Here is a 13,044-nt window from a genome sequence, read left to right on the forward strand (position 1 = left end):
TTTTGTCTAGCCCAATATCACAAATTACAAATTTGCCTCAGAGGGCTTTACAATCTGTACACATACGACATCCCTGTCCCAGGACCTCACATCGAATTGGGGACAGATGACGATGCAAAACTTGCAGTATTTGTCTGTGTGTTCTCTGGTTAATCATTTTCACATTTGTCCAGCCAGCTCATGTGACTTCCAGTTAACTAAAGCTTTTACTGGCAAGAGGGCAAGGTCATCGCACCATCAAAACACATCTCAATTTACCAGTGGATCGTCCCTGAAGTTCATTAACATGGGCTGAATTTAAATGCAATATTTTCCTTGTGAAATTTCACCGTATAGGAGATAATAAACACATCATGGTTAATGACAGGAATTATTCTAAAGTATAAGTACACACATACAGGCCAGTGTTGGGAGAGGTACTCTGATCCTTTGCTGATGAAATCAGCAATACAAAAAATAAAACTATTAAAAATCCTCATACCAGATATAGTATCACATTATCAGATTGGTGATGTGTTGGCATTGTTTTACTGTTGTAGTTGATCGAGGTGGAGCTAGTTTTAAATACTATGGTTGGGCCCCGCTACAGGGTCACAGGATGAATCTGAAGGGGTGTGAAATGATCAACAGAAGAGGAACTGAGAAAGAAAACAATGTAATTTATATAAATCATTTTACCTCTCCAAGAGATGCAATGTGTAGTACCTAGATGAAAAAATAGGGGTCAGCATTTACCCTCTACTGCGGGACCATACACTCTAAATGTAATAGTCAAGCCAGAACCAATAGCAGCTCAAGAATACATACATACGGAACTCTTGATAGCCGGTAAAATAACACTGCTCTCTTCTAATGTGTGAAGTCGGCCTGTATGTTAGCCAACGTTGAGTTTACTGTGAGACCAATGTTTGGTCATTATTATCCCTCTCAGATTACGTACAAAAGGCAGTAATGAGGAAACAATTTATATTTTCATATTTTAAACTATCTAAACGTTCACAGACCTTGTACCTTCAACTCGATTGACAACCTCTCACCGCTGTACAGTGACTCACTAGCGCCTCTCTAGGTGCAAGTGGTATGAATCCTTAGACGTCCCTGTCACAACGTCAAAACTGTTACATTCTGTTGATAATGTTTTTTTCCATTATGTTGTTTGTTGTTATGGCGAGATGTTACACACTGCACCTTTAAGCCTTACACAGCTATTTAAATGTAACCATCTTTGGGAGTTTTTCCTAATCCGATGTGAGGTCCTAGGACAGGGATGTCGTATGTGTACAGATTGTAAAGCCCTCTGAGGCAATTTTGTAATTTGTGATATTGGGCTATACAAAATAAACTGAATTGAATTGAAAAGTTGAGAATGGAAATTTCTCTGAACCTTTTTTTAAAGGGGCCACAAGAAAGAATGACAAAGAAAGAAGGAACCACAATCTTTAACAATTTGCCATATTGTATAAGCTTATGTTTCAAATGTTAAATCTTCATCTGTAAAGTAACTAGTAACTAGCTGTCATCAAACAGAAGCGGAGTAAAGTGTGGCATACCATGTAAGTACTAAAGTAAATTAGAAGTACCTTACAAATAACTACTACTTCCAGCACTGTTATGTTTTTAGTATCTGCTATACTGAATACCTCATCCCTAATGATTTCAAAGTTGTATTAAGAATATATTACTATATACATTATATTATATACTTTCATTTTTATTTTATTTTTACATTTTCATTTCCTTTAATATTTAAATTCTTAAATGTAATATGCCCTGCTATTATATTTTATTGTATTGTCTATTTGTAAACATGTTTGCTTGCTGCTTCACAAAATTTCACCCTGGGGATGAATAAAGTAATATTCTTATCTTATATTAAAAATAAATCTTTAAAAAGAGAACTGTTGAGAACAGCATTGCAGGCCAGACTGATACATAACAGTATCTGCTCTATTTAACCAGATGCTTGAGGAAATATATCAATCATTTCTCTTAAAATAATAATAATAATGCATTTAATTTATATAGTGCTTTTCAAGGTACTAAAAGACACTTTACATAACGTATTTAAAACATCCTAAAAATTATACAGTAAAATTAACTCAAATTACAATTAAAACAATAAATAAGATCATAAAACTGTCCCCACACATTTAAAGCAGTTCTGAACGGGTGGGTTTTGATTTGTGATTTGAATATGGAAAGGTCAGTGCCGTAAAAGTGTCAGTTGACAGCACAGAAGTAGACAGAGAAGATCAGTCCATAAGTACTGTTGTTAAACATCTGCATTTTTGTTCAGCCATCTCAGGTCCGTCACTGCTAGTGAACTAAAACCTTGAGTGGCAAGTGGGCAGGTGCCTCACACCATCAACACAGCTCTTCAATTACCAGTACGCAGGAACTGGATATTATTATTATTATTATTATTATTATCATATTATTATTAATATGATATAATATGATATAGACAACACTCTTAACTTCTAAGACCAGGCATTGTCTTTATTGGGAAGGAGGCCAAGTTGTGGAAGTTATTGTGCTGCATTAATATATTGGATATTATGTTTTTCTTTTCTCTTCGAAAGAATAAATGTTTTCCCCAAAACAGCTCATTCAAATGTTCCTTTAAGCACATACAGATGGGACAAACTCTCTCATCATTCGAATAGAGGCAGAAAACAAGTGGAAATATATGTTTTATTAAAACGACCACACTGAAGTATAGTCACTGGATCAGGACATCGCTGGTCTAACTCTTTACTTTGGTTGCCCATCCAGCTCATGTTTCATCCAGTTAACTAAAAGCCTTTACTGGCATGTGGGCAGTTGCATCACACCATCAACACACCTCTGACGCATTTCCAATGTGCCGACTTGTGTTTTTCCTCTGGTACACACGAAAGTGATATGATCATTATGGGGTGAATAAATCTTATTGTCTTGTTTATATCTGAAGGAAATGTTATGTGAGTTCATGGCCGCTCTGTCCACAGTGCAGGGTTCTGCAAAAGATAACAGATAATGATAAACAATATTGTATTAATGGGGGATGACTACACAGCATGCTGCATATATCATTATTGCTCTTCTTGGATAAAAAGTATATTTGGAGCTTGAAAGATAAGCACCTCTTCCCAAATGTAATTGTGATCATGTAGTGTTACAATACTCAACATATAAATCATTACTGGCCAGCCAACTGTGAAGGATTACTGTTATATTGTTTAATTATAATTATTTTTAGATTGTAGCTATAAGACCTAAACAAAAGCTACACTCTGTGTAATGGACCTGTTTAACTGATATATTCTGTTAATATGAATCAAGCCACTGCGTGCAAACACTATAAACCAGAATATTAGTTTTACGTATGCAAAATCCTCACAGAATGAAACATGAAAAATGTCTGGGAGTTGTTACTTACTTAGACACGTCATCTGTCCATCCCATTCCCCGTTGATGCACCTTTTGTAAGGATAACCCTCCATGATGTAGAAATTCTGACAGCTATATTGAACCCAATCTCCATGGCGGTATTTGTTTAGAAGACTATGTGTTGTGTCTCCATCTGCAATGGGTGGTGGCATCTCACAATCCGAAGGATCTAAAAGAATGTAAACAAAATAAAAACACAAATATAAAAATAAATGAGTCAGTCCCGAAAAGGCTTTTTCCGTCACTGCCAGTTTATTGGCATCAACCTAGAAAAATCTAATACACTTTAATACACAGCTACCTTTATAAATGTTTGAATGTTTTTTTGACCCCTTTTAGAGAGGCGTTATTAAACTTTAACCAAGTTAAATTCCTGGTGAAAATACTACTACAAACACTGAACACTAAGACTCTTATATTTATATTTACTTGTGGCAAACATAGCAGCACAAAGATAATACGCTTCAGGGCAGGGTAAACCAAGCAAATCAAGCACTCTCGGATTGCAGTGCACTGTGGGAGACATCTGACAATTGCTTCATGGATCATATTTTCCCATCATTTCCTTAGATATGGAGCAAGGGGACAAGAAAATAATTGATTTACCTCCACATGTTGGGTAGGAATGACTCCACTGTCCGCTTGCTAAACACTCAACTTCTGCCTTCCCTCGAAGATAGTCTCCTCTATAGCGGCAATAAAAACTCAACTTTTGTCCTTTTCTTAGTTGATTGCCCTCTTCATATGTTTTGAGGTGCACGCTGTCTGAAAATCCTGTAACTCTGCATTTTTCTGTTTAGAAAAAGAGAATCTGTTTAATCAAGAGGTTAAAGCTGCATCATATCAGACTCTTGATCTGACTTTTTGCATTTCATGAACCCACATTTCTGAAAGATTACATCTGTATCTGTATCTTATTGGTGATGTCATGTAGTTTAGATCAATATATATTATTGTATCACATCATATACAACAGTACAGGCGCCGGTGATAAAATGCCTTTAGGTTTCAGCTTTAGCATTGACATAACGCTTGATGTGTGGACTTAATGCGACCTTGGACGTCTCTCACAAGTCTTCATCTATGTCCTGTGTGTCTCTCAAAAAAGATAAATATGCAAATGAAAACATCAGCGTGAATAGGATTAACTTAAGTGAACGTACCAGTGCAAAGTGGAAAGGCCGCATTCCACTCCCCAGTTTGTAAACATTCAATTTCTGTAGACCCGTCTATTGCAAATTGATGGTCGCAGTAAAACCGCAACTTATGTCCAATATTCATTTTCTCTTTTCCTGGTGGTAGTCCAGTAACACTGAGATGAGGCTGCATCACGGCAACTTCACAAGTGATGTCTGGAGAGAATAAAACAGAAATGATCAAATGAAACACTCAGTGGACATGGGTTTATTGTTTATTTAGATTGTTCGGGAATCAGCTACTCTTCCTGGGGTCTATGTCCCACAGGGTTAGGGTTAGGTATGCAATCATTTTAGTGTATTGTAACTTGATCTATAATTAGAAATGATTACAAAAATATTGTTTACAGAATTATTATTTCCTTTTTAGTGTTTTTACCTTCACAAGAGGGGAAGGGATTATCCCACTGTCCATCTTTTCCACATATCAGCAATGCACTGCCATTCAGATATTTCCCATGATCTACACAGCTGAACTCGAGGAAGCGGTCAGGAAGTATGGAATCGTCATTTTCCGGTAAACCTTTTACTATAATTTGTTCATCTACGGGTGGAAGCTCGCAGGTCAAAGCTGAGTAAACATAAACAGTCGGTCAGGTCAACGGAGGGAAAAAAGTGTGTGTGTGTGTGTGTGTGTGTGTGGGGGGGGGTTAAATGGTTTGGTTTTCCCATAAGTGTAATCTTCCACCAGCCGTCAGCACACATAACGGTGAGTGGAGGTTTCTTGCCAAAATCCAGCTTGGGAGTTGTAATTAACCCCTACTTCAAAGTTGTTACTCTAAACAGGTTTGTACCATTGACTTTTCATCAAAGAACCAGATATTTAAAAATGCAGTTGTTAATCTTTTGTACGCCATAGAAGTGCTTCAACTGTGAGTCATGAACGGGAGTTTTGCTTAATAAAAGCTTTCTTTGTGCAATGACAAAGAAAAAACTTTCCAGTGTTTTTGACATAACTTTGAACAACATTGCTGGCGTGTGGTGACCAAGACTTACGATCACATATTGGCACATGATTGGTCCATTTGTCCAGCATACAAGTCCTGGTGTCAACCTTACTCACCATTTGATATCTACAAAGAACAGTATGTTAAAGTTCATCAAAACAATTACCAAGCAGAGAGAAACAATGTGCCAGGTTGATAGCCTTTCAAACATAGTTACACGTTATTTTAACTCAACCTATTTACCATTCATAAGCAGAATGTAAACAATTAAAAGATGGCTGATAACACACTATAATGTATTTGTAAGCACATAGAGACTTTTCTTCTTCTTTTATAAATACATTTGGCACAATAACTCTTGTGAAACTTATAACTGATGCACCAGATTGACTATATATTACAATACCATATACAGGTATCATCTTACATACTTATAATCATAGAAAGCACATTTTCATAAAATTGACAATCACCAAACACATAAAATGATTTACTAATATCGGCTTACAACTACATTATACTGTGAACTTAAATAATGCATTGTCTTAATACTGCTGATAGGCTGTGTTTCCATTATGTCTATTTTTTATGCATCATTCCAGATGTACATACCCTTCATTACAAACATATTTGATTTCGGTACCAAATACCAAATCTTCTCCCTTGATAATTTGATAGTAGCCATTGGGAGTGTCATCAGGAAGTTCACATGGCTTTACTGAAGAAAAGAAAAGAAAAAAAAGAGATTCATCAACCAAACATTTTCTAACGTGATTTTTCAAATCGTATTTTGAACTACAGCCATTAATTCTTCTTTGATTAATTTGAGTTTAAAGCATCAGTAAACTGACAGTGACGTGATCTTGTTTGTTTGATTATAACTCTTCATTGTGCATCAGCCATGTTATTCATTTTTTGCTTTGCAGAAACATATTGATGTTTAGTTCCAAGCAATTGTTACCCAAAACACAAAGCAGCATATTTCAACTCTCAGTACCATCTGATAAACAAGAGTTACCTTTGGAAAGTGAAGTGAAAGGTTATTCATACATTTCACAAATAGCATGCAAATATGTTTAATCTCGATACAATTCCTTGCATACAACATTCTGTCAAAAATCCATCAAACAACATTTCAGAAGAAAAGATAATGAATTCCAGCATATAAATGGATTCACATTTGTTATAACCTGATTACTCAAAATGCAACAAAATAAAGAGAGGAAAGCCCTTTAACTCACAGTAGCAACTTGCTTTACGTACTTCCGTCCAGTTTCCGGTTGTAGAATTACATTTATAAGTGATAGTTGGACCTGATATATAACCAGTATCACAAGTGAACTGTATCATGTCTCCCTTTTGGTACTCAGCTTTTTTGGTGTTTTCTGATAATTGGGCATGAGGAACATCTGGGAGCCTTGAACATGCTAACAAACAGCAACATGTGGAGAAAAGAGGAAATTGTACATCTCAATAGTTGTATACTACAGATACCAGTCAGAGTCATATCATGTGAATCAGAAGCTCTTTAACTATGTGGCTGGGAAGGAACATAACTGAGTCTATACTGGACACTACTTCAAACAAGACAACCACAACATGTCATACACCAGATCCAGCTTCCTTTAACTTAACAACCAATCACACCTTGGGAGTGTCTTACCATTCTGCAACAAAGAGACGTCCACGTTCCTCCACAGTTGGAGAAACAGAAAGATGTAAGACAACTGCATTTTGGCCAACAAACTCTGTATTCTTTGAGTTTGTGCCGAGCTGTAGTCCTCTGGGAGTACCAATGGACCCAACATGGACTGCCCCGTGGGATTGCACAAGCCTGAATGAATACAACATGACGCACGGCTACACACACATAAGCAATACTAAAAACTCCACAAAAAGTCCATGTGGAGTATCCTCTGTGCAATGATAATCAATTCATAGACTCTTCATAATGCACAACTTTAGTATCCAATCAAATGAATTCATAAAGTTCTGTAAGGGAGTCTGCTTTTCGACCATAAAATAACTTACTTTCTGATAACGTATACTTTTGAAACAGACGTCAGGAAACATTTATGATAAACCACATCAAACGTGACCTGACAAGATCAACAACAAAGACAAAAAAGAATAATATGTCTAATACACGACAGCCTGAAGGGAAATGCAAATTGTTTTGTTTAAAGTTGATGACCTGATGTTTGTGAGTATCTGCTGATGATGAAATAGTTTCTCTCCAGTTTGATTTCCACATTCACTGTGTCATTAATATTGTTGACACTTGTGCAAAGTCCATTGTAAAAATTGTGAAGTGAATCAGTCAATAAAAGAATTCGATGAAACGGTTTATATTGAACTATAATGATTCATACTTTAAAATACATCAAATGATCAATGCTGGTGAGGAAACTTCACCATTGAATTTCTAAAAACATGCATCACTGTAATTTTTTCTTTCAATTTTAGGACATTGTATTGACCAACAATCAGCATGCCAAATCTCCATTTTTAAAACAACCTAGCTGAACATTAACTTTGTCCCCAGACTGGATGTCAGTTATTGATTAACAGAAGCAGGTTAAACATTTAGCTCGACAACATCTTTAAATGTAAAATAAAAACTCTGCTGTTTTATTGACAAATTTCTCTACTGCATTTATATTTTTACATTATATTTGAGCGACTTAGTTATTACACTGTCACTGCACTCTAACGGTATTTCTGGTATATTCTATTTGTGTTATATTACATATGATGTATTTAAGTTTATTCACACATTTTTAATGCTTATTGTTTTTTTTGTCATTTTAAATGCTTTTTTGCTGATGTAAAGCACTCTGAATTGTCACTTTGTTTGATAAGAGCTATAAAACTGCCTTGCATGAGCAGACTGAAAAAAGTGAAACTATGTTATTTAGGGACCAAATTCACCACACCACTATTGTGCTTATCGATAGTCAACCGTTCCAAGTATCAAGAAGTTTGCTGAATCACTGCCTTCCTCTAAAGCGTTGTTCAAAAGGAATTTGTCAAACTCTGCTTTGCTGATAATTCTGTCATTTGTATTTATACTGATTGTCTGTAATATAATAATGTACGTATAATATATTATGATATTCCTAATTAATTATTGTAAACTGTTTTTAGAGATGTGCTACAGAGATCCTGGTTATCAATATTATTACATGTTGACAACTCTAATCGGAGTGCACTTTGTTCGATCTATAAATGCTGTTTTGTTACTCTGGACGTGATTTAATAGATTCCACATTTATAAAAGTATCATTTTTTATGTTACAATTGACCAACATTTTACAAAAGGAATTATTGGCAAAGCGTGTTGCTAAAATGGATTTATTTCCTATTTTTATGTATTATTATTTCTTTTTTGGTTAATTCATTTCTTTTCCTCAGGCGTTTTCATAATTGCACTTAAATGAATAAACTGTGCTTGGTAAATGAAATGTATGATATAATCCTTAAATTCAAACTTCACATAACTATGGAGTCACACTTTTGAGAAAGTCATCTGACCGAATTTTTTCTCCCAAGATGAAACACAGATTTAAAAACCTGTAGCTACTGTTAGCACCATTCATACATTCATAGAAATTGAATGCTTCTGTGGTTGAAAGAAATCTATTCACACTTCTTGGCAATGACAATTTTACACCTTAAATTCTCTAAATGCCCCTTCATAACTTTTCAAACCCCCATACATTTAGTAATTACAGTCCTAGTTTCTGAATGAATTCAATAAAAAGACCAAATATAGCTGTTGAAATGATATTGTCTTTTATTCAATATGATTATGATAATTTCAAATTAATTAATTTCACAGATGCGTGATTCAGTCATTCAATGTCCAAAGATGATATGTTCAAAGATTATGTATAATGTATCAAGCCGAGTCATCAGGAGGAATAATGCACACATGACATTTTTAGTGAGACTTCTTTGGAACACGAACAGACTCAACATCGCTGTGGGTTGGACCTGTGGGAGGAAAATGTCTTTGTTCAGCATAACATCTCAATACGTGTTTGTTTCACGTCACGTTTTGTATGTATTTAATTTTGTCCTTTCCGTTTGACATTTTGAAATAGTGAAAAAAGATCAAAATGATGCTTCCTCAGCAGATATATAACTTTCGTTGGTATATCAACAATAAGTGGTTTTCTGAGCAGTTTCCAGAACAAAAGTTCTCACCATCCAATCGGCAAAATAGGGATTTCCTACAGATATCCTTACATGTGAAGTTTTAGATACCAAGTCAAAACATGGCTTTGGTGTTCCTCAAGGTCTTGGTGTCTTAAATGTGGTATTTTGGAGAGATTTGACAATTTTGATAAATTCTTGAGTCATAACATAACTACATTTAGAAAAAAACTAACAAATTATATCAACGCAACAAACTGTTACAACAACTTATGAGACAGAGTCAGCATGAAAATGGTCATCATATACTTCCATCATTATGTTCTTAGCCCTTTTATAATTTCAATACTTTTTTTCCCTGATTAAAACAAGTAGACTTCCTGGTCGAAGCTTTCAGATGATGTATACTACTTCTATATAGCATTTACTATGTATAAGATGGATCCTAAGCTATTTACCTATTCTCCCCCTAAAGATCATCTGTCATATCATAAGAAATATGGAAATGTTAATAGTGAAAAAAACAAAACAAGTTATATTCATATAGCATCAACTGTTAAATAGCAAATGTTAGCACGCTTAACTAAGATAGTAAACATGCTGGACATCATACCCACTATTCATCAGCATGCTAGTATTGTCATTTTGAATATGAGCATGCTGGCATTAGGTTTTAGCTCAAAGCAGTGCTGTGTCTAAAAACAGTACAGCCTCTCAACACCACTTGCTTTGCTTTAGATTCTTGGTCTGATGGAACAAAAGAGAACACTGTTTAACAGACTATACATCTCAATAAATGCTTCAATATCAGCACTTATTGGACATGTCTGTGTTGATGGGAGGAGCAGAGCATGAAGGAGAAATTGTTCATTAACAAACTTCTTTAATTTTATTATAATGGTCGATCAAATTAATTATCGAATTTAGATTGTTTAGCTGTTTGCAGATACTTACCATTTATATTGGTATCAAAATATAAATATTACAGTCACACATTGTCCCTAAAACTATATTTGTTGTACCGGTATGATCTTACCTGGACAGTCAACTATCCCAGTCCAGCCTTTTTGCTTACAGGTAACAGTAAAAAATACTTCGGCGTTGTTCCTGCATGCATACTGAACCGGTTCATTGATCCTGTAAGTTTCCTTTGCATTGTGGGTAATGTGTGCATTGTCAATCTGAAGTTGTTCACAACCTGAAACAAAGTCAATGAAATTAGGAATTATTTACTAAACCCTGCATGCTTTCTGGTCTTGGTGTCTTAAAAGTGGTATTTTGGAGAGATTTGACCATTTTGATCAATTCTTGAGTCGTAACATGACTACATTTAGCACTAAATATGTGTAACAAATTATATCAACCCAACAAACTGTTGTCATTGCTATTATTGTCATTTTGAATATGAGCATGCTGGCATTAGGTTTTAGCTCAAAGCAGTGCTGTGTCTAAAAACAGTACAGCCTCTCAACACCACTTGCTTTGCTTTAGATTCTTGGTCTGATAGAACAAGAGAGAACACTGTTTAACAGGCTATACATCTCAATAAATGCTTCAATATCAGCACTTATTGGACATGTCTGTGTTGATGGGAGGAGCAGAGCATGAAGGAGAAATTGTTCACTAACAAACTTCTTTAATTTTATTATAATAATTGATCAAATTAATTATGTAATTTAGATTTTTTAGCTGTTTGGTGATACTTACCATTTCTATTGCTATCAAAATATAAATATTACAGTCACACATTGTCCCTAAAACTATATTTGTTGTACCGGTATGATCTTACCTGAACAGTCAACTATCCCAGTCCATCCTGTTTGCTCACAGGTAACAGTAAAAACAACTTCAGCATCGTTCCTGCATGCATACTGAACCGGTTCATTGATCCTGTAAGTTTCCTTTGCATTGTGGGTAATCTCTGCATTGTCAATGTGAAGTTGTTCACAACCTGAAACAAAGTCAATGAAATTAGGAATTATTTACCAAACCCTCCAGGTTTTCTGGTTAAATTAAAATATTTTGAAAGAAACATTTTATTTAACAAGGTATTAAGGTTCTTCTCATGTCAGACATTGTGGAGCTCCATAATTAGTACATTAATATTGATTATCAAATAAGACTCTCAATATACACATTCATAACCTACCGGTAAAAAAAAAGAAGCTATTTTGGCCATACAACTTGTAATGATTAATGGGTGCTAACTAATAAAAAATAGATCATTAGTCTTAAATCAAATTTAAAAAAAGATCAAATAAAATGCTTCCTCAAGAACATTGCTTAGAACAGGTGCCAGATGTTAGCAAACTTTGCTTTACTTTAATATTAAAATGCCTCCAATGTTTGCCCCAAAATAAAAGCCACATTATTTAACAACCACACATGTAAGACCTGTGGCATTCAGCAGATGTATAACTTTTGTTGGTATATCAACAATAAGTGGGTTTCTGAGCAGTTTCCAGAACAAAAGTTCTTACCATCCAATCGCCAAAATAGGGATTTCCTACAGATATCCTTACATGTGAAGTTTTAGATACCAAGTCAAAACATGGCTTTGGCTTTGGTGTTCCTGTATCAACAACTTATGATACATAAGTCAGCATGGATATGGTCATCATATACTTCCATCATTATGTTCTTAGCCCTTTTACAATTTCAATACTTTTTTTCCCTGATCAATGATTAAAACAAGTAATCTTCCTGGTCGAAGCTTTCAGATGATGTATACTACTTCTATATAGCATTTACTATATAAGATGGATGCTGAGCTATTTACCTATTCTCCACCCTAAAAATCAACTCTCATATCATAAGAAATATGGACATACTAATAGTGACAAAAACAAGTTATATTCATATAGCATCAACTGTTAAATAACCAATGTTAGCAAGCTTAACTAAGATAGTTAACATGCTGGACATTATACGCTCTATTCATCAGCATGCTATTATTGTCATTTTGAATATTAGCATGCTGGCATTAGGTTTTAGCTCAAAGCAGTGCTGTGTCTGATGAGGAGAGAAAGGCATTTATCCCACTTTGGATGGAGCAGCTCTCATTTCCGCAAATATGACCAAGTTGATTAACGGACTTAGTCCATGACAACCCAGGGTTCAGATCAGGAAGCAGAAGCAGAATTGTAGTCTTACACCCTTCTCTGCACTTCCATTGGAGCAGTTACCCACCCATAACTCTATAGAGACTGTGTCTGTCCCATGGCCACTTAAATTAATTAAATCAAAAGTAACCAGAAGAGGAGTCATACAAAATAACCTCATAAAGGTTAAGACCACTATTGCAACAGTGC

At 35.1% G+C, this 13,044-nt stretch overlaps 1 protein-coding gene across 2 annotated transcripts; it reads right to left on the minus strand.

Moving 5' to 3' along the window:
• Nucleotides 1-2,480: 2,480 nt before the first annotated feature.
• On the minus strand, nucleotides 2,481-7,836 carry LOC117729318 (complement factor H-related protein 4-like). Of its 2 annotated transcripts, XM_034530290.1 has the most exons (9): nucleotides 7,239-7,836; nucleotides 6,817-7,002; nucleotides 6,188-6,293; nucleotides 5,625-5,701; nucleotides 5,008-5,199; nucleotides 4,596-4,784; nucleotides 4,039-4,224; nucleotides 3,422-3,601; nucleotides 2,481-2,999 (listed from the first exon to the last, which is right to left on the minus strand). In XM_034530290.1, exons 1-9 carry the CDS (start codon nucleotides 7,381-7,383, stop codon nucleotides 2,806-2,808), a joined length of 1,455 nt encoding a protein of 484 aa, XP_034386181.1. In that variant the 5' UTR covers nucleotides 7,384-7,836; the 3' UTR covers nucleotides 2,481-2,805. The 2 variants fall into 2 exon arrangements, with proteins under 2 accessions (XP_034386181.1, XP_034386182.1); XM_034530291.1 differs by lacking the exon at nucleotides 6,817-7,002 and having other exon boundaries at nucleotides 2,483-2,999; nucleotides 7,239-7,397.
• Nucleotides 7,837-13,044: the final 5,208 nt, after the last annotated feature.

Source organism: Cyclopterus lumpus, chromosome 4 (genome assembly GCF_009769545.1).
Source record: "Cyclopterus lumpus isolate fCycLum1 chromosome 4, fCycLum1.pri, whole genome shotgun sequence".
Lineage (NCBI taxonomy): Eukaryota > Metazoa > Chordata > Actinopteri > Perciformes > Cyclopteridae > Cyclopterus > Cyclopterus lumpus.

Coding starts and splice junctions, on each gene's coding strand:
- LOC117729318 (XM_034530290.1), bottom strand. CDS start 7,383: ATGTTGGGTCCATTGGTACTCCCAGAGGACTACAGCTCGGCACAAACT. Junction 7,003..7,238: donor CGTCTCTTTGTTGCAGAATG/GTAAGACACTCC, acceptor GCTGTTTGTTAG/CATGTTCAAGGCTCCCAGAT. Junction 3,602..4,038: donor TTCCTACCCAACATGTGGAG/GTAAATCAATTA, acceptor ACATTCTTTTAG/ATCCTTCGGATTGTGAGATG.